The sequence below is a fragment of the Trachypithecus francoisi genome, unplaced genomic scaffold (assembly GCF_009764315.1).
Source record: "Trachypithecus francoisi isolate TF-2019V2 unplaced genomic scaffold, Tfra_2.0 Lachesis_group6, whole genome shotgun sequence".
Lineage (NCBI taxonomy): Eukaryota > Metazoa > Chordata > Mammalia > Primates > Cercopithecidae > Trachypithecus > Trachypithecus francoisi.
Window position 1 is genome coordinate 1,868,409 of NW_022681471.1, and position 22,108 is coordinate 1,890,516.

The 22,108-nt window shown below is 39.1% G+C and overlaps 1 protein-coding gene across 1 annotated transcript in view; it reads right to left on the minus strand.

Annotated features, from left to right (window-relative positions):
- AFF2 (AF4/FMR2 family member 2) overlaps positions 1 to 22,108 on the minus strand; it is a 504,395-nt gene that overhangs the window by 39,115 nt on the left and 443,172 nt on the right. Inside the window, exon 9 of the mRNA XM_033200831.1 lies at positions 526 to 685. Within this exon, the coding sequence (XP_033056722.1) occupies positions 526 to 685 (160 nt within the window). The remainder of the gene's footprint in view (positions 1 to 525; positions 686 to 22,108) is intronic.

A 22,108-nucleotide genomic window follows, 5' to 3' on the forward strand; every position in this document is an offset into this window, starting at 1 on the left:
GTGTTAAATGTCTTGGTGAATTATTATCAAACACACTTGAAGGATGCATATTAAAATAAAGAACATATAACATTTAAATAATCATTTTACCTTTAAGGAAAGCCATACTTCTTGGGTCTTACTTGCCAAGTGGCAATTCACACTTTAATCACTTTAATCTAGAGTAAGGGTTAGTGTCCCCAAGGCCAGAATTGGATCTTGACTGGCTTCATTGGTTCTCTCAGAAGACAAGCTGCTAGTCTATTCATTACTATGCTAGTTTTACTATGCTACGAGTAGCTAAGTGAGTCACACAGCAAATCAGTCACACAGCAAAGTATGTATGCATGTTAGGACTATGTGAATATATGTTTTTTAAAAATGCTGTTAAATATCTGGATACTTTTCTGAAGTGGTTATTGTGCTTAATTATTGTGCTGAAAGTGTGTGTGTGTGTGTGTGTGTGTGTGTGTGTGTATGTGTGTGTTGAGGGTGCTGCCTCCAGGACAGGCAGATCATGGTTAGGGCCCTGGCACCTTCACTCACCTCTGGAGTGGCCACACGAGGTGCTTCATTAGATTCGCTGTCAGTGGTGCTACTTTCAGTGTCTGAATCTGATTCAGAGCTGCTCTCCGATTCGCTGGAGCTGCCAGAACCCCCACTGGTTTGCACTGCAGGTGGGGGCTGGGGAGTGGCCAAGGGTGGGCTGAAAGAAAAACAACATAATTCATTGCCTCATTTACTCTCAAATCAGATGGAAAACAGCCCAGTTCAGCAGAAGGGCCTATGATCCATGAAATACAGGCAGAGTGGGGTTTACCATCCCCATTTTACAGATAGGAAATGTGAGGTTTAGGAGGTCCAGTGACTGGCCCAAGTTGAAAAGTTTGAAGAGAACCAGGCCTATGTGTATCCAAGTTCCTTGGCTTTCCATCACACTGCCTTGTCTTCCAGAAAACCTTGCCACCCTCACTCAACATAAAAACCTTAAGCCAAGTTTGCATGCCTTCTGGATGCAGATATAGATGTAGTGCCTTAGATGTTGAACTGTCCCTTTTTTTTCAGCTAAGATAATTTTTCATTTTTTGTTGCCCCCTTGTTCAATATCCCACAGGTTCATCAAGAGGCTCTGATCTTAGCGAAACATATGGTATATAGTTCTATTACCAAGAAGCAGTGAGTTCAACTATCATTTTAATTAGAGGAAACTAAGGTTCAGAAAGAGGGTGGAGCTGGTCTCTGCCTCCCAGCTAGTTGGAGAGCCAAGACTAGCACCTAGCACTCTGGCCCCCCAGCTGCCTCAAAGGACACTAGTTGTGCTGAGCGTATTCATTGCTGAGGGCCTGGTGCTCAGCCCCAAAGTGACTACAGTTGGTCCTCAATTTCTGTCTGTTGGGTGTATGAATAAGGGAATGTGACAACACATTCCTAGGCCTCCTCTACCGTAAGTTTTATAGCCTCCTTGTAACTCTTACAAGGAGGTGTGATCATAAGAGACCAATCAGCTGTAATGACTGATTTTAAGTTTGTAAAGCTGACCAAACAAAGCATTTGGAAAGTGACACCATTTGCTACTCTGCCTTTATGGATAATTAATACTCCTCCTCACCAATCGTTTGCTCTCTGTGTCGTATAACAAACCAGCCTCAGCTGCATCTGGGCACACTGGGGTATGCCATCACCTTTCTTTTTCTCATTGTCGCTTTGGACTGAATTTTCCTTTCTCTCAGAAATGGGTCTCTAAATTTGGGGGAAGGTTCTAATCTCCCTCTGTCTCTTCAGCCTAACCCCTCTTTGGAGATCAGTTTAGCTCATGGGGAAGGGGGTGCTCAGGGCCTGTTTGTCTGTTTGTCATCTACTGGGCCTTCACAGCCCCTTGCATGCAGCGGCAACTTGACTTGCTCTCTCCCTCGTATTCCCCAAATCTAAAGCAGCAGCTCAGTCAAGAGAGCCCAGTCTGGTCCTGGAGATCACCTGGTCCTGTGGCCCCATGTTTAAATGTGACAAAGACAATCCACAAGGATTCCCCAGCCCCCAACTCAAGGAGCACAGACCTTTATACATTGCCTGAACCCAAACGAGTTCATGCCCCCACCCCATGCCCTCACTACAGCCTCTTCTCCAACATTACAACTCTCTCGCTGAGCTGGAGCCATACTGAGTTGCTGCTTGGGAAGGAACAGGATCCCTTCAAAGCCAGCATGGGCTCCTCATCAGTCACTACTCAGTGCAGAGAGCCTTTCCATTTCCTGTGCCATGTGTCCTTAAAGACTGGCCCTTTAATCTCCCAGGTAGACATTTTCTTTCATATAGTGAAAGCTCATTTTAAACTGCTATCTGCTAAGTAAATGCGAACTACAAGTACATTCCTCTGTCAAGTACATCAAGAGATTAGGGAAAGTACAAGAAATAAGGAGACTACTGTATCTCCTGAGAACTGTGTGTCTTCCCCCAGCAGTGGGGGGAAAGGGAGGAGACCTATATAACAGGGCTCTTACTTCCCTGTATTCCTTTGTAGATCTCTCTTTAGTGTCAGTAATGATACCCTATTTATGCAAAGTTATCTTTAAATCTAATCAATTGTTTTTGTCTTTAGTTACTAAATAAAGATTGAGAGAACAGAAATCTAAGTGAGACTAATCCAGAGATTAGGCTAACTTGGCCTCAATTCCTCCCAAGTGAAGTTTTAAATATAACACAGAGCATCTGCAACACTGAGAATACTGGGTGGTGGATTGAGGGATAAAATCTAATTTGTATCCACATTTATGATTCTCAAGTGAAAAGGCTGTTTCCTAGTATCATTTCACATTTATGCACTAATTTATTTTAATAAGAAGCTGGTCATCCTGCTATTACTAAGCTAAAATAGACTCTAGGTTGATTTTGGAATATTTCTGGATAGAGTTCCACTTACTAGATATTTTTTTAGCAACTTCTGTAGGAAACAAAAAATCCCTGGGATTACTTTCTCAAAACCAAACACATTAAGGTGATACACATGAAGTACAGATGATTTATCTACCAAAATCAACTTATTCCTCAGCTAAATCAAAGTTTCATGGATTTAGTAGAAAAATGTGTGTGTGTGTGCGTGTGTGAGTGTGTGTTTTGTATGCATCTTTCTTATCTAAAGCCCTTCTGAGAACAGATGTATTTTAGCATTCAGATATTTCTAATTTTAAAAAGTAATATGCTGAATATACCATATATAATATTCTCAATGGGATCTGGATAAGCACCCCTTAATAAAACTTGTTACTATTGCTGCACTAACATTCACAGTAAGAGGAATACATAAATGTTTTGAATAAATATCTTTACAGCAGTTTAGGTCAGGTTTTATCATCAAATGAGTTTGTCTCGAGGTTAGAAAAAAATATTGGTTCTCAGAACTTGTTGAATTTCAGAATTGTAAGAAATTATGGATGTGAATAGAAACCATATATGAAAATTTGACAATACTTATAAGGAGATATAAATAAATACATGAAATTAAAACTGTTTTAAACATAAGGGCAACCTTGACTGAGACCCAATGAAATGAGACCTGAAATTATGTATCCTAAGAATTTTTATAGCTAAATCTGTTTCTGCATTCTTAGGTGGGACCCCATGCACAGTCAATTTTGCCAATGAACACTTACAGGAAATTAGTATAGGAAGAACAAGAAGAAGTACATCAGCTTTTTATACTTAGACATACAGATGTGGGGATAAGAAGGAGGGTGGACTTTAATTCAGGGAGGACACCATGAGAACTCAAACTAGGGGTGAAGGACTTCAGTGTGTTAGTGAAAAGAAGTTGCTTTCTCTGGGAAGTTGCACAGTTGGAAATGGAGAACTAGCATTTGTGGAAAGGAATAACGGTTGCTTAAATGGAGGCAAGATTGCTCTCACCAGCACCTTTCCAGTGCCTCTACTCTCCATCTTCTGCTCATGGGCTTGCTGGAGACTGTAGATGCAGCCAGTCTGCTAAGGAATGTAAGCTCTACATCTGAGTCTGGGCCTTATTTCCTGTGGGCCTACCTTGCGCCCAGTTGGGACTGCTCCCAGGGACAAAAAGTGAGTACAAACTGAAATATTGTCTTTAAAAGCAGGACAAACATCAATATCTGAATAGTTGGCCTAAGGCCACATTCTTGTCTGGAATATACCATGGAACTTTCAAGTTGGCAAAGCATCATAATATGTCACTTTCAGTTCTTCACTGAAATCTGTTAGCTGTTCAGCTAGTTAAATTTCCACTTCTGCTACATTTATTTTCATACGTTACTAATTTATTTTCCAGATGTATATTAAAGTGGCTATGAGTAAAGCTAGCCCATGTAATACTTGATTCTGCCTAGGAGATGAAAAACTAATGCACAGTTTATATATTCTTCATTCACTAAGACTGTATTAATGTTATTTTTCACACATCATTTACTTTCATATTTCAATAAACTGCTTTTAAAAAGAATGCTAGTGGTTACAACAAACATAATGTCTGATACTAAAAATAATTAACATTTGCTATATTAAACCATCCACTCTATAGTCTGTAAATATTAAAAGTGTACTCAGTAACTTCACTACAATGTAATAAAACTTCTCAAAGGACCCACATTTGTAATGACTTCAAAGTCAACTGCTCAACCTTTTCAAAGATCAGATTTTGCTATCTCATTCATCAGAGTGAGCCATCTTTACCAAGTAGAAACTAAGCTTCATTTTAATTCCAAACCCATTTGTTAGGTCTTCATGGTCATAGGCCAGACTGGGGGCAGAGAAGATGGCTTAGCAAGTAAGTGACCCTAGCAGGGGAATCCAAATCTGGGGAAGGTGATCAAAGAGTAGGCCAGTAGGAGAGACGCTGGGGAGGCGTTTAAGACGCCTTCTCCAGACAGGGTTGGCCCTGGTGGAAAGCTTGAGAGTGCCAGGGGAAAAAGATGGGCTTTAAGAGATAGTCCGGGCATGCTAGACTCTATATGTGATAGTCTTTCTATGCTTACACCACCCAGACTCTTCTGCAATAAAGGGATTAATGTGTAGCACCATAATTAATGAATAGATGCAGAAAAGATGATGAGGCCAAAGGCCATATTGAAGAAACCGACTATTCTGCCTGAAGAAGACTCTGGGTTGGGGATGGGGGGAGGGGCACACATACTGAAAATTTTCAAACAATGTGCAGATCTGCCCTGGCAGCAGGGAAAGAGTGGTCTTGTTCTGAACTTCCATGGTAAATACAAAACCAATGAGTTGGAGATCTAGTCAGGAAGATTTTACTTCAACATCAGGAAATACTTTTAAAAACTTACAGCTGACCACAGAAAGAATGCACTATCTTGCATGCCAGTGAACTCTGCACTTTAGGTGAGCAGATAGCCAGCGGTTATAAAGAATGTGGGAGAAGAATCCTTATTGTGGGTCTGAAGTGGGATTGGATGATCTTTAATATGGAGTCCTGATAAGTAAGCAACAATGAGGAAGGGGCCCCAGGTGTGGGAGGGCCCAGGTGGGGAAGAACAATGAACAGTTGTTCTGAGAGATGGCTAATCCCAAACAATGACCTCATTCCACAGGCACAATGACCCCGCTTCTTGGGCAAAATGACCTCTTCTGTACATAGCCCCCTCCAGCACAACCCTATAAAACTTCCCTCCAGCCCTTGCCTCTTTGTAGACAGCCCCTTCTCTGATGTTGCAACCTTGCAACACATTTTCATACTTTAATAAATCTTCCTTCTTTACCTATAACTGTATTGGTAAATTCCTTTACCACTTGCACCACTGGCCCCACTACCCACAAAATTTAAGGTGTCTTCCAACTCAAAGATTATAATCCTTATGAACCTAACGTGTATTGGGGATTTTAAGTGAGGCTGTGTATGGACTTCATGAGAAAACGTATGAAGAGACATTTGTGTAATCCAATCTGCTCCTTAAGGCAAGTCTAGGAATGTCCTGCTCTCTACGATACTTTATCAGTCACAGGGTTATTTTATAAACCTTACAGGATTAAAACTGCACTTCTGTAAGGCTATTTTATAAGTCAGACTTTTTACTAATTCAGATTAACAGCCTCCAGAAAGCCAAACACCAGAACCAGTGCTGTTTGAGTCTAATTCTAATTTAACTGTAAATCTCTTTCTCTGCAGATAAACAGAGATGATGAATTGGTCATTCTGCTCCATCAAGCTGTGTGGACCTCCAGACTATGTATAGGAAATGTACATGGGAGGATTCTATAAGCAAGTCCACAGGGTATTGATCTTGGCAACGCATTTCACAAGGCCCAGAACTTGCCAAAGACATGGAGCATGAGATGCTTAATGGGAGAGTCCTACATGAAACTCTCCTCTTCAGTTACGACTTGTATGAATTTCATCAACTTGACTGTGTTCCGGTTTTACTGGGATCAAATGTCTGTCTACTAGATAATTTAGAACGGTTTCATATTTGATTTCATCATAAGCTGTAATAAGATGAACTTCAGGCAAAGGAATCAACATCCGCAGCTGATCTTATCTCCCTTCCTCCCTCATTTTTGTCTCTGAATTCTGGGTTCCAGAACTGGAGCGCTATGCCTGCCTCATCACATTAGGCCAGCAGAGGCAGATGCTCTGAACCCTGAACCTATTCTAGCCAGAGAGTGGGAAGAATCCATTTTGTCTGTGTCAGCAGTTTTGAAATCTTTCCCCCATCTCTCCTGCCCCCTGAAAATCCACTTAGCCCATTTCTGCAACAAATAGTGTATGCAGAAATAGAAAGCAATAGAAAGTGTACACAGAAGAATAATATATAAAACTGATAAAAGCAGAATTGCTGTGGTGGAAACAAGAAACAAGGGATGTGGAGAGTGGAGGGAGCCTATGTCCCCAGCAGCTTCCCCACCTCCTTGGGATGCCCCCTGAGCACAATTTGAAAATAAAATAATTCATATCCCAATATCATCACAAGCAAGTAATAATCAAATATATTTTCTGCTAATTCTCTGATGCTATTGATGGGCAGACAGTCGACTATGGTCCAGTTGTGATCTGGGCCACATCCTGATGTAACTTCAGAAAAAGATTATCTTTGCCTAACTTGTATACATTAAGATGTTGGTCCTGTTATCTCATCCTGATGTTTGAAATAGAGCCTCCTCAATTTATTTGCAAAGAGTAATAAGGAGGTCCACACCTATTCATTCCTATTCATTTTCTCAGACAAGTTACTATACATGATATTGCTAAAGCCCTGAATGACTGAAGTGATCTGTGGTTGATGGAGTAATGACTGACCCAAAGATGTCCATATCCTGATCCATAGAACTTGTGAATGTGTTACCTTATATAGCCAAGGAGATTTCGCACATGTGAATATTAAGGATCTTGAGATGGGGAGATTATGCTGGATTATCCAAGTGGGCCCAATGTAATCACAGGGATCCTTACGAGTGAAAGAGGGAGGCAGAAGAGGAGGCCAGAGTGATGCCATGTGAGAAAAACTTGACCTGCTATGCTGGCTTTTGAAGATGGACAAAGGAGGCCAAAAGTCAAGGAATGTGGCAGCCTCTAGAAGCTGGAACTGGCCCTCAGTTAACAGCCAGCAAGACAATGGAGAGTTCTGTCCTATAACCATAAGGAATTGAATTCTGCCAATAACTCACATGAGTAGGAAACAGTTTGTTCCTTAGAGCCTTCATAAAGGAATGCAGCCATGCTGACACCTTGATTTTAACCATGTGAGACCCACATCTGACTTCTGACCTCCAGAACTCTAGGATGACAAATGTGTATTGCTTTAAATCACTAAGTTTGAGGTAATTTGTTACGGCAGCAATAGGAAACTAACACAAGAGCCAAATAATTAAAATTCTGAGTGCACCCTCTTACACCTGAACAGATTTTCTTTTGTTTGTAAAATTTAGTTTCCCTTCAGAGAAGTCCAAACATATAAGCCCACCCTGGGAAGGAACCTAGATGGCTAAATGACGTGCTGTGAAGCAGATCTCTGAGTAAAACGATGCTAGTAGATTAATGCCACATCAATGGTGCAATGAGAGGTTACATCTTCCAGAGAGGCTGCAAACAGACTGTTTTGAACTTTTATGATAACTATAAGTGACTGGCTTTTTACATTTTTCGATCACCAGCTTTTGGTTCCTATTTCTTCTAACTTACTCAACCCCTACTTCCTTTCTGAGAAGATAATTATGAGTGATTTTGGCAATGGCTTTTCAGCACCATGTTTGACTCACAACTAATCAGGGCTTGGTTGTCCTTTCTGTAGACTGACCAGACTCAGGCACTTGGCCTCTTCTTTTCCTACCTGTGCCCTGTCTCCCATTTTCAATCCACTGCCACATATGTAGACAGCTGCATTTTCTTTACTGATTTTAAAGAGTCAGTTTTAGTACACTGGGAAGAGCATAGGGTTGGAAGTTAGATGATCTGCTTTTGAGTGTCACCTTGGATAGATACTTCATCATTGTATGACCTTAGGCTAGGCACTTAACATAAGGGTCTCAGTTTCCTTACTTGTAAAATGGGGATAATATATCACATAGGTTTTTAAGAGGGCTGGATGAGGTAATTTAGGTGAGAAAACTCACGAACCCATGCTTCTCCAAATTTAATGTGCATAGGAATCACCTGGAGATCTTATTAACCTGCAGATTCTAATTAGGTAGGCTTGGGGCAAGGTCTGAGTTCTGCAATTCCAGTATAATCACAGGTGATGCAGATAACTCCCAGGGGACCACACGGAGCGTGGCAAGGCTAATATCTACATTGGGCTATTCAGATGGGAGCCACTGGGAGAAAAGGAAGTTGGTGAGTTACAAATTTGAAACTAAAGGCTAAAACCCAATTTTGAGGTAAACTGTGAATTTCACTTTTTCATAATTATTCTGTCCTCCTTTAGCAACAGAGAAAGTTGACTCCCTTGTATCATTTTTAATCTGACTTGGTGAAATTTAAGCTTTCTTTAGGCAATTGTTCCTGAACAATTTCTATCAGATTCCTTCTGATAAGCTGGGATATCAGTTTACCACTTTCCTGAGCCTACTTGCCCAAACCAGCAGTTCACTTAATGTATGTTTCTTTCCTGTGAACATGTCCTATGGATCACTAATGACATTCAAAGGTGGCTTGCCACTGCCCAAGCACAGGGTCATAGCAGGCTATATCCATGGCCATAGTGGGGATCCAGGGCATAATTCATCCTGGTAGTGCTAGTGTTCATTATATGCCAGGAACTGGGCTGCTGAGCACTTTCCCTGCAGTTTCTCTTAGTCTGCACCACAATACTATAAATTAGATACTCTTACTACTTCCAGTTTACAGCTGAGAATACTGAGATGCATCACCAAACCATATCAAGGTGAAAAATAGTTTTAAGGATACTATGAGATTAACTTCAATATGCAATTTCAAAGGAGTGAAAAAAAGGCACCTGGATTCAACCTCACCATGGTACATGGTCAGGTGACACTATGGAGGATGTCAGCATATTCCCAGTAAGACTGGCCGATGTTGGCTAATGGACCATTATGTCTTGAAAGCATTGCAATTTGCATATGGGAGAATAAACTGATATTTCGGTTTCTATGGAAATAATTTTAAAAATCACACTGACTTTTCTGGCATGAGACAGAGCTGTTTCAATCAAACAGCCAAACAGGCGGGAAAAGGAAGCATATAAAGCCAAGTATTTTTGTACCTTTTGCCTTTAAAGCCCATTTTTTAAAAATGGGAGCAAAGGAGAGAAGAAAGGCAAGCAAGTGGATGTGAACACTGACTCCCATGAGCTCTGGCCTCTGCAAAGTTGAGAATGAATGATTGAGTGGCAGCTTGCATTCACAAGAAACCCAGAAAGGGCCAGGAGTCTATAACAAGGTCAAGACCTTCCCATAAAGAATCACATCTGTCACAAATCGTAGGTGGAGCAGGCTATGTACTTCCACTGGGTGTCTTAAACCCAGAAACTGCTTCCATGGAGGAATCTCCTCTACTGTGTTCCAAAAACTGGCCCAGAGATAGGGCCCAACTGCTTGTCAGGAGAACCCAGGCAGTTGGTGGGCTGAATTCCCTAGGAAAGTACAAAGCATGCTTAGACAGGCACAGGTCTTCCTGAAGATAGTCTCACAGTGGCTTAGCATAAGCCTCTGCCTTTTTGCCTGCTTTATATCTTCTTTCCTATTACTCAGTGTACTTAGACCTGCTGCTCAATTTGTGAAGTGGGCATTGCTCTTCCAATCTCTCCTTAGACTACATCTCTTTTGTGATGTTGGTCAATGCCATTCTCCTTATCAGTATTGTCTGCTTCCCTTCATTTCTGATCTGTTACCTGATATATCACAGACACTTGATTTAGAAGGTAAGTTTCTGAGACCAGAGGCTTTATCAACCACATATTCTGTAAAATGCTTAGTGTGCTTAATACACCCTAGAGTAAAGCCATAAAGAATTCTTCTCTATAAATCTCAGGGAGGATTGTCCACAGACACAGCCTCTGCCTTTGGGTAGGCACTTAACATCCCTATTGCTCTGTGACCCTATGGCTTCAAGAGGATATCATAATCATCAGATCAGTAAGATCAGAATACTTTTAAGTGCAGAGCACTTGATAGTTTTCAAGCAAGTTAACTCCCATGATGTGACTGCCACAAGAACACTAGAAGGTAGAAGGAACAGGTATCAAAGGATTACCTATTCACTAGGCTACTGTGACCATTGACTAAACACTGTCAAGTTTGAGGCTATGAGAACAATCAAAACCCACTACAAAACTCATCTTTCTAATCATATCAGAAAGCAATAAGACTCAGAATTAATCCAAAAAGTTTTCTTCAAGTGACCTAATGAAGCCGGTTGTAAGAATTTGGTGTTGAAAACACTGAAGGAGACCAACACTGTGTGCTAAGAAAACCTTGTTGCAGTCGGCCCATTCAAAGTCACATACGCAATTTCTAAAATAAAAGTCATATAGTTTCCTTACGGAATGAATCGTACTTCATAATTATATTGTAAACATGATCATTAGAAATCTAAGTGAATGGCAAAAACTGTAACTCGCAAAATTGCTGTGTCTAACCCTCACAAGGCAGCAACACAACATATTGCCAAGCGAAGTGGATACTGTACAGACAGTCCTTCTGGGTGGTCACCCAGACTAGCCCATACATTCCTAATTAGGAAAAAGTCACTGACTGTCTTCCGTCATGAAAACGTCTTAAAGATGTGGTCAAAGTCAACACTTACTGATTCCACTTCCTCACCACTAGAAACTTCTTCAGGCCTAGTAATTAGGCTTTGAAACTCTTTTGGCTACTAAAACTACTTCTTAACTGCCAGCAACAACCCTTCTCTTCCCGACTCATCATTGCAAATCCAATGTTCTTTCTTTCTTTCTTTTTTTTTTTTTTTTCTGAGATGGAGTCTCACACTCTTGCCTGGGCTGGAGTGCAGTGGCACAATCACGGCTCACTGCAACCTCTGCCTCCTGGGTTCAAGCGATTCTGCTGCCTCAGCCTTCTGAGTAGCTGGGACCACAGGTGTGTGCCACCATGCCCAGCTAATCTTTTGTATTTTTAGTAGAGACGGGGTTTGACTATGTTGACGAGGCTGGTCTCAAACTCCTGACCTCGTGATTCACCCACCTTGGCCTCCCAAAGTGCTGGGACTACAGGCGTGAGCTACCGCGCCTGGCCACAAATCCAATGTTCTTTTCTTAGTTGCCTTGACCTCATTCCCTGGTGAACTAAAAGCTTTGCTCTTTTGTACTCACCCTCTGTGACAATATGTTGTATCATGAGATCTCTTGATTTCAGAATTCACAGTGACTTTCTGGCAGATATGTACACTTTTTGCTATAAGGTTTTTGGAGCTAGATCTCCATCAGCACCCTACCTTAGTGTCAGTTTTATTTCTGATTGTTATTCACAACACAAATGCAACTTTTGTCTCCTCTCTCCTCCCACATTGCTTCCATGCCTTTGCTTATCCTGTTTGCTCTATCTACAGTGACACTTTTCCCCTCTCTTCTGCTTGGTTAAATCTTTATCTTTCAAGCTCAAATTCAAATAATATGAGGTCATCGCTAATGACTTTTTAATTCTTATAGCTACCTCCCTGTTTCACATCATAGTTTATCACTTCATTATTCTCAGATGATTTTATTTCATTGTGCTAACCTGCACCACTAAATTGTACATTCCCTGATGGCAGGGACCAGACTGTAAAGTCATTTTGCATATCCCAGGGTGACTGGCATGATGAATTGTATATAATTTTCTTGTTATAAGAAAATACTTCAAATGGCCTTATAATATATAGTAATAAAGCACAAACTAAGTCACCCGGTAAAGAATAATACTTAACTGTGAAATGTCCATGTGTTACTGGTTATCAACAGAAGCCAGTACTTAGGCCAGTCTATGGAACACAGAAACATCCTGAAGCATAAGTTAATTTGATGAAAATAATCAGGCAAATAGGTTGCATGATGATGGATTTGTAACCTTTCAACTGCCTCTATGGATGCTGGCCTTATGACACAGTGCCCAACTCCTTCTTCAGCTTCAGTTTCATTGACAAAATGCAAAGTATCTGGATGGATATTTTTAACGTAATTAGTATTTAGAGCAACAGCCTTCGATGGGTCGCAGAGTGTACAAACATGCATGAACATGAAAAACAAATGGTGTGGCTCTTACTGAAAACGAATGCTACATATAAACAGACCTTCCTGTTTTTAATTAGAATGATGACTCCATTATTCCAATTTGTCTAAGATGTGAGTTACTCTAATCATGTCATTTTGATACATTAGCCAACCCAGCCTACATTGTGCCTGTTATCAATTCCCGCTCTAGTTGATGGTTTTTCCAGTGGCATAATTAATTTCCTCAAAGAAGAAAAAATATTCAATCAGTTTGGGATTAAATACGAGGTTGAAGGACTTTCAGAAAAGACAGAACTAAATCTCCTGGCCCACATGCATTGCTAATTATGACACACTCACATTAAGAACAAGAAGGTGTTCCCTTCTCATGATAAATGGGCCTGGAAATCCTCCCCAGCATTTACTATAAATCACAAAGACTGTTAATAAACAGTCAGAAAAAAAGGCAGTTTCTACAAAAATTCACTCCCATTCTTCGCCAAAGACTACCAATGTCATATTTAAAGCTGACATCTTAAATCTTCTACACAAAAGCCCTCTAGTCAAAAAGCCCAGCTATTTTAAATAGAAGTTCATAAGCCTGTTATTTTGAATGACAGCATAGGAAATACTAGATCTTTAGTCTGCCTGAAAATCTTACCTTCTAGCTAGTAGTCTTCCTTCTCATCAATGCTAAATTGAAGGAAGCCAAGTGCAAATGGGAGAAGAAAAGAGGACCACAATTTCCTCATGCTAGGGGAACTCATTTGATATTGTATCCAATTTGCCTTTGACATCAAGAGGAAGTCTGTACATGGCCACCAGTGATAAGCTAGCTAAGTACAGGCAGCCTTACTCAACACTGACTCCTGTATGTGGAATGGCATGGCTTACGACTAGATCAATAGCAAGAGGAATGACAATCCTGTGTCACAGATGAACACAGAGTCTATTAAATGCTGACATAGAAAGAAATGGAAACAAACTTAAGCATTTCACTAAGAACTGGCAGGACCTGTGATGGTGACAGGCTGGTAGTAATAAGGTAAGGGTGTTTGGTTTTGTTATTAAAAGGAATTTAGGAAATTTAGCAATTTCAAAGAAGGCAGAATTTAGAATAAAATGGATTTAAAACAAGAATTAAAATACCTTCTGGGGTTAAGCAAATTACATTTGTGGCCAACCACTTCATTAGAGAAATCTAGAAATCTGAATATTCTGAAGGTTACATCATATGCCCTTCTAGTCTGTCAACAGCAAATCACAATGCTACAGAGTCCCTACCAACTAAATTCAAACAAATGCACATCTTAGGGATTATGGTGTAGACAAGGCTTTGACAACTTGGGGGGTGGGGTTTAAATGTCCAAAACAAACAAACAAACAAAATATTCTCACTTGCAAAGCATGGGAGACATGTACTTTTAGTGAGATAAGAATAATTTCTAGTCTGATGGTATCAACATCTCAAAATCCAGTGCAGTTTCTGTGAGTCCCATACTACTATGCCAGTTAGAAACTTGGGCAAAACACTGGCAGAGAGATATTTTCCAGAAAGATTATATGCCAAAATGTTCCCTTTCACTAAAATTATATTTCAATACGCATTTCAGATAACTATGCCTAAATTCAAGGTGTTTAAATAAGAGATAATATGTGTGTGCATGTGTATGTGTACCTGTGCCTTGTGAATGGATGAATGTGTGTGTATGTATGTATGAGTGTACGTGTGCAAGTCTGCATTTCAATGAGTGTATATGTAAGCGTGTGTACATCTGTTTGTTAAAATCCAAGATGGGTAATACCAAGAAAGTAAAATCATTTCAGCATTAATCGAGATGGCTGGCTAAGAAGTAAAAACATTGGGAGAAGTGTCATCCTTCAAATGGTGTGCATAACATTAATTTAAAAATAATGTTCCTATTAGCTGGCTAAGGACAGAAATGATGACTTCTGCAGCACATGTTGGCCATTAGTCATTTATTAAAAATGATACTGCTGCCAGTCAATGTTTACAACAACCCACATTTGGGTTCCAGCCATGATTACTAGCATACACATATGTACATTCATATGTATGAGAGTCAAATGTAACATTTTCATCATATACACAAAGATTAGTGTTAAAATAAGAATATATAAAGGCAAAAAGTCTGAAATAATTGAAATGGTAGTTATTTTTCTCTTTTGGGCATGACCCGTTTAATATCCAAAGAAAATGTCAACACTTTCAGTTAGCCATGGAACTCATGAAAACTGATAGGCTTCCAGTGGCTTGGTACAACAATGAGGAAGTGATTTACTCTTCAAGTAGTATAGATAATTTATACAGATCTAGTATAAATGATATCTTTGATATATTCAGTATATTTCAATCTTGCCAAGGGGGAAAAAAAAAGCACAGAATTACTTTTCTTTCCTCCTTCCTCTTTCTTGTCTTCCTCCTCCTTCTGCTCCTCCTCTTCCTTCTTTTTCATCTTCTTTGTGGTATCCTACTTGTAAATGTCTCGTTATTCAACATAATTCTGTAGATTTTTAATGGTCCTTTATAATATGTCTGAATTATAAAATGACTGGGAAGTCCATTTTGAGAGATGTTTCCAGTATATGCACTTTTTGAATTATTTGAGGCATAAAGGGAGAAGATTTTTCTCTCCAAATCCCCTCTAAATATCTTGCATGCCTATAACAGGATAAAGCTACAAAAATAACATGGTAAGTCAAATATTTAAAAGTTTTTAATATCTGTATTTGAAATAGTTCTTATTTAACTCCATTCTAGAATGAACAAGGAGAAAGAACCTAACCTCCTCTGATTTGCATGTTACTAATGTTGTTACAGAAGGGCAAGAAAGGGCATGACATCAACTGAAACATGAAGATATTTTAATCAATGCTTTCCTTGCTGTGCTCTTTCTTTAGTGATTGCATCTTTGGGAGGCCATCCTGTGTTAATTGTGTTTCCAAATTGTACATGGATCTGCAAGAGACCAAATCAACTTTTGCGGTGTGGTTTTACTTTCCTTTAATATGATGGTTTATACACTGTGGCTTATTCATTTATTGGTCTGATGGTTTTTATGAGTTGTGATTCAACATAGGTTCTTTTATAGTATTGTACTTTATAAAGATATGGAGAATGTAATATAAGTCTGATACAATTATGGTTATGTGCCACACAAGACAATACTATAAATATAAGGAGAGTCTGAAAAGCTGCTTAGCAAAATGATCTTAATATACAAGGCAGTGTGAAAATGTAAGAGGAATCTATAATGACAACAAAGATTAGCCATTTGCTCTCTAACCTTATTTACAGAAGCAATCAGAGGTATTCAGGTCGAGTTAATGACCATGTCTCCAATTAATTCAATTGTCTACAAACAACACTGGTGCAGTGGCTGTCTCAAAGTCTGCCACACAGTCTCAGAGGGAATACATAAGACTCCATTAAAAGTGACAATCATAATGCATTTATTACTGAAACACTATTGTATTATAAATAAATTCCTCATGTTAAATTATGCTCCATGCTTTAACAGAAATTCAATTACTGAAATAATAAAAAGATGGTGTATTTGCCAAGTGCTTGGACTATAATTTGGCTGCTTAGTTACCAGCGGTTGGCTGTTTTGCAATTTTTTCTTCATAGACTATTTCTTTTGAATAAATGCCAGACTTTTTCCATACAAATTTTATGAACAAGTTGCAAAATGAAATTTTGAGCTTTTGAATCCAATTATAAAAGACATAACTAAATCTATTATTGAAAAACAATTCTAGTGAGCCCTTTCTGCCGCTGTTGAGAACTGTCTGGTAATTGAGGTAAGCACAGGTGCTGCTCATTACGGACCATTGTGCGCCATCTGAATCCTGGGAACTGTGGAATTCACATGGTTTACACTCTGTTTGTGTGAATAACAAACAGGCCTGATTCTGCGCTTGTTTGTACAAGCTTGTACACAGCTCATTTGGGACTTTGAAGACACCTGCTTACCCTTTTGAAGCCAAAACAGTATCATTTATGTTCTGGCTATCCTTTCGATGACAATTTTGCAAAGGCAACATATTTTGCGCTCTCCCTTCATTCCCACTATCTCCTCCACCATGCAAAAATTCCAACACATCTTTGTCTTTGGCAATAGAAAAATTAGCTGTGTAAAGCCACTACAATTATGTAATGACCAGAGATGACCCAAAGCTGTAAGACATATGTGGGGGAAAAAGGAATCAACTCTTCTCATGCAAAGTTTTTTTAAACAAACCAGAGGTCTAAGGTGGACTGGGGATATGATTTAGTTGTGTTTAGGGCTAAAAGATTTTCTTTATTTCCTTTTCTTTTCTCCTTTCTTCTGGGTTCTCATATTTGTCTTTCTGATGTCTAGTCTCATAGTTTTTAGATTGATCATTTGGAAGCAGAGAACCTTATAATCACAGACTTTTTTCCTGCCTTGATAATGCAAAGGAAAAACTATTCTTAACTATGGTCTCCTCTCCTATCCCATAGGACTACCAGCCTAGCCGGCAGCCATCAGTTGAGCTGGTTTGTAGGAGAAGACTGGAGCCTGCATTGCATTTCTGAGCCTCTGAGTAGTGTCACATATTAACCTGAGTATTTCAGCCCTGCTGTAGCTTCTCAGTGCTCCTACTCACTTTATTCAATGACTTTGCGTTTTCCCTTAATATACTGAAGGTCTTTCCTGGTGAAAAGATCACACCTACAAGATATGTAGTAATAAAGTGGTAGTTCTGCTGCAGAGCATAACCCAAATCTGGATTACTCCTACCCTCAACTCCAACTTTGGATCCCCTCAACTGTAGCCCCTTTCCCACAGGGACTAACCATAACATGTGACATTCTAAAAACCTACATTTGTGAATCCTATGGTGGGAGTTTGATTTCATATGAATGCAGAAAAAATAGTTGGAAGCATAGGGAATGATAAATAAAAGCAACAGAAGAAATTACGGATGCAAGAGTATATGCTTGAAAGTCGACAAGGAGACATTCCAGTTCACCACAGTTGGAATGTAATCTTCCAATTTAGCAAACATGTTCACTCCAAAGTCCTAGAGAAGTGTCATGGTGAAGCAGAGTAGTGAAGCTATGTCCCTTTGCAAAGGCATAATGGAATATTACTGAGTGCACTGCTAACTTGACACTTGATTACACTTCTATGTACCTTGTCCATCAGGCAAAGTTACAGCCTTGACAATGCCTAATAAAGCCAATGAAAGTGGGTATCAGCCAAAGTAATTCCTGCATGTCAGATATTAAATAGGACTAATATGGTTTGACAGTGCTCCACAGAAGGCATATTGAAATCTTACCTTTTCCCTTATCATCATCACAGAGAATTCAAGGTACATTTCTGCAGGAATATAAATAAGTTGGAAACCCTCATAGACAATATTCTACTGTGTGTCTCATTTGCACTTAAAAAAAAAGCTGCTCTACAGACCTTATGTACTTTTAAGATTATCTGAAAGATCCACGAAGAAGACTTCCAGCCAAAAAAAAAAAAAAAATGTACATATTTAATGGAATTAGATCTCTAGGCAAGAAAATGTCAAAAGAAAAGGCAAAATATTAAAGTGAATGCGAGGTGCTCTTTTCCACAGCTTTCCTGCTTTGATAAATATCTTCTAGGATGTCATTTGCTAGAAAGTCACGATTTTCCAAAAAAAAAAAAAAAAAAAGAAAAGAAAAAAAGAAAAAAAAAAAACAAACGAGTCTAAATATACTTCCTCTATTGCTGAACTAAGTCACTATTTTCACATTTCTCTCCAAATTCTGCTTTTGTCAGCCAGAAGTCTTCTTGATATTTGCCTTTATATCTGACTTTTTATCATTCTTATCAAAAACACAGCAATTCTTGTGAAACACCGAAATTGCCAAGGCAGGAGCAGAGCTGGAGAACCATGCTTATTCCAAGTCCTGATTTCCTGTCTGGCCTTTAGGAGGAGGCAATTTCACACGAAACCAAGTATCACGAAGTTGGGTGTCTGCTGAGAGCTTCAGGAAGGTCTGGTATGTGTTGATTTGGACTTAATTTGTCCATGAGAGTGAAGAGCACCAATAACATTACCTCTGAAAATGAGCTACTGATATAGAAAAGGATGATAGGAATATGAAATTTGGGCATAGAATTGTATAAGAATGCACAGATTTATATATATAAGTATGTGTGTGTGTGTGTAGTTTCAAATGACACAAGTTTAAGCTTATTGTTAGCCTATCAACAATCTGTAGCTTATAAAGAGAAAGTCTTATATAAACCTAATTTCAAAATATATTATGTTCCTCTCTCTTCTGAGTCTGTTGCTTGAGTGAGTGTAAGACCTAACAAAGTTATTAGGACATCATGCATATAAATATTTTTTGTCCAACACGGTTCTTTCACCACCATTATGTGTGTGTGTGTCTGCGTGTGTGTGTGTGTGTGTATATACACATATATATGTAAAATAACGATAATACCAATAAAACTCTGTTTGTTGAGTTCTTAATATGTGCCATGACTTTGTCCAAGCTCTCACTGCCAGTAAATGGCTAGAAAAAAAAAAAAGTATGCTTTTTGGTTGTTTTTGTTTTGTCTAAACACACTTTGAAAAATTATGCTCTATTTCAACCAATAACCCATCCATATGTGTATATTCAGACAAACCTATTGGAGAGCTAGTCCTAAAATCTTTAAACATATGCTTTCATAAAATTATTTGCAACCTTCTCTACGCCTTTCAATGACAATTGAAAATGCATGTTTATCAATTATTCTTCAGTTAATAGAAATGATGATGATGATGATGATGATGATGATGATGATGGTGATGGTAATAGAGACATACTGTGTGTCAGGTAATGTGCTCACTACTTTTCATGAAACCTCACTTCATCCTTATTATAGGAGTATGGTGCACATGCTGTTATTACCTTCACTTTACAGGTGAGCAACTGAGGTGTAGAGGCGTTAAGCAACTTGAATCAAGGTTTGAACGACAGTCTTTCCAATCACAAAGGCTGTATGATCTTTTACTACTATGCTATGTTGAATTGACTTGGAATTAATTCTTATATGAATTTAAATAAGATATCTGTCATCATCATTTAGGTTTCTAGTTTTTTGAATACCCAAGTTTAAGGGGTAAATGGCCTTCTAATAACAATTTCATAGCAACATAGCAGAAGCGCAGTATCATAGAATCATATGGGTGTAGAAGACCTTGGAGATTTACTAATCCAGCTCTTGAAACTGTCAAAAGAGGAATGGAGGCCAAACAAAACTGTGTTCAGGGAACTAAAGGTCACGTGAGTGAGTCCATCAACTGCCTAAACCCCCATCTGGATAAGATTGGTTACAGCCATTTTACTTTGGTGGTGTACGGAAGCTGATGAGTACAGACAACCTGGACAGAAAAAAATGTTTTCTTTAAAACACCGAGCTATTTTATTTTGAAAACTGACTAGTGAGCAACCACAAACCAGGTATTTGACTGATTCAGTCATGTAAAAATTGTGACAACTTGATGTGTGTGAATGCTGTGTGTTTATGCTTCAGCAGTCAGATTCCATGGATGTGAGAGGGTGATCTCATACCTGGATTTCTTAACAAGCTCCATAATTGATTTCCAAGTTTGAGAACCACTGATTTGGGGCATGTAATTGCAGCCTGGACTTAGGAAACTCAATCAAAGGAATGACCAGGGGAGAAGGAAATGGAGAAGCACTGGTCAGTGTAAGCAGAAATGATCTCATATATTTTGGACACTTCCCCTCAATATTGTTAATAGATAACAAGCAGCTAATATTCTCCCAATCTGTTTATTGAAAAAAAATTATTCAAATATGTCCATATGGTTTTATTGTTATCATGCTACCTGTAAATAATAATTATGGTAAATGACTCAGCTAATAGCAAATAGCACCTTTCCAAGTGCTCAGGCTGAAACTCATGGAATTGTTTTTGACTTTTCTTCTTTGTCTGTATCCCTATTCAATTATTCCATTAGCAAATCTTATCTGTTCTCCTTTCAAAATACATCACTAATCCATCCACTCTTCACCACTCATCCCCACTACCCTGATACAAGCCACCATCCTTCTCATTTGGCGTATAGTAATAGCTTCCTTACTGTTCTCTCTGTTTCTACCCCTGCTCCCTTCCCGTAGTCCTTTGTCAATAGGTATAGTGTGATCCCATTATAACATAATTCAGATCATATCTCTCTTCTGCTTGAAATTCTCTCGCAGCTCCCAATTCACTCAATCTAGGCCAAGTCTTTCCAGTGGCCTACCAGCTCTTGTCCAGTCTAATTCCCAGTGCAAGTTCTGATCTCCTTCCCCAACATTCTTACCCTTATTTACTCTGCTTCAGCTAAACTATCTTCTTTACTGTTTCTAAGACACACCAGGTATACTCTTGTCTCAAGGCCTTTGCATGTGCTATTCTTTTTCCTGAAATGTTCTTCCCTGCAATCTCTGCAAGGCTCACTCCCTTACTTCCTTTTGGTCTTGGCTCGATGCAGCTCTCAGAAAAGCCTTTCCTGATAACCCCATTTAAAACTACAGCTCTACCTCATCCATCTCTAGCACAATCCCCTGATTTATTTCTGTCTATACTATTTATCACCTGCCAATATATTTTATCATTATACTTTCATATTGTTTATTGTCTGTCTCCACCAAGAGAACATAAGTTCCACTAGGGCAGAGCTTTGGACTGTTTTGTTTTTTGCTGTATCTCTAGTTCCTAGAACAGTCCCTGACAACTAGTAGGCATTTAATGAATATTTAATACACAAATGAATGAATGCAAATGATGTAAAAGTGTGTGTTTTCAAAATTATGGTAAGCTTGATGGTTTCAATGACTGACAAAGTGAACCCCTAATAACAGATAACAGGAACAAAAGTGCTCATTTATTGAGCAACTACTCGGTGGTAGGGGTTGAACACTTCACACAAGTCTTCTCAATCTTCACAGTCATTCTTTGAAGAGATAGGAATAATGCTGGAACCCAGTTAACCCAACGGGAGAGAGACTGTATTCATGAGTTTGATGTTGGAGGTAGGCAAGAAAGGCTTCTTAATGTGTAGCTGGTTCGCAGACACTGAGGCTTAGGTAGCTTAAGTAAGTTTGCCAATGATCACAAGCTATAATTGGAAGAGCTAGCAGTCTTATCTAGGTCTACCTCACTCCAAAGCTCTTCTTATTATGCAAAAGGGAACAACAAATAGAGTGGTAGATGACCAAGAAAATCATTCTTTTCAACCCCACAGAGGAGCAGTAACCTCTCAGCAGGTCTATAGTTTCTTGTGAATCCCCAGGAAATCCAGAATAACTCTCGCTTGTTTCCAATCTGAGAAATTCTCAGAAGATTAAGTTGCACAGGCTATACCTGATCTCAACCTAAGTGGTACCTTCAGTTCCATGATTCATCATGGCAAGCAGATCCAAATTTATAAAATTTCCCATCCAACTTTTAGAGCTGAAC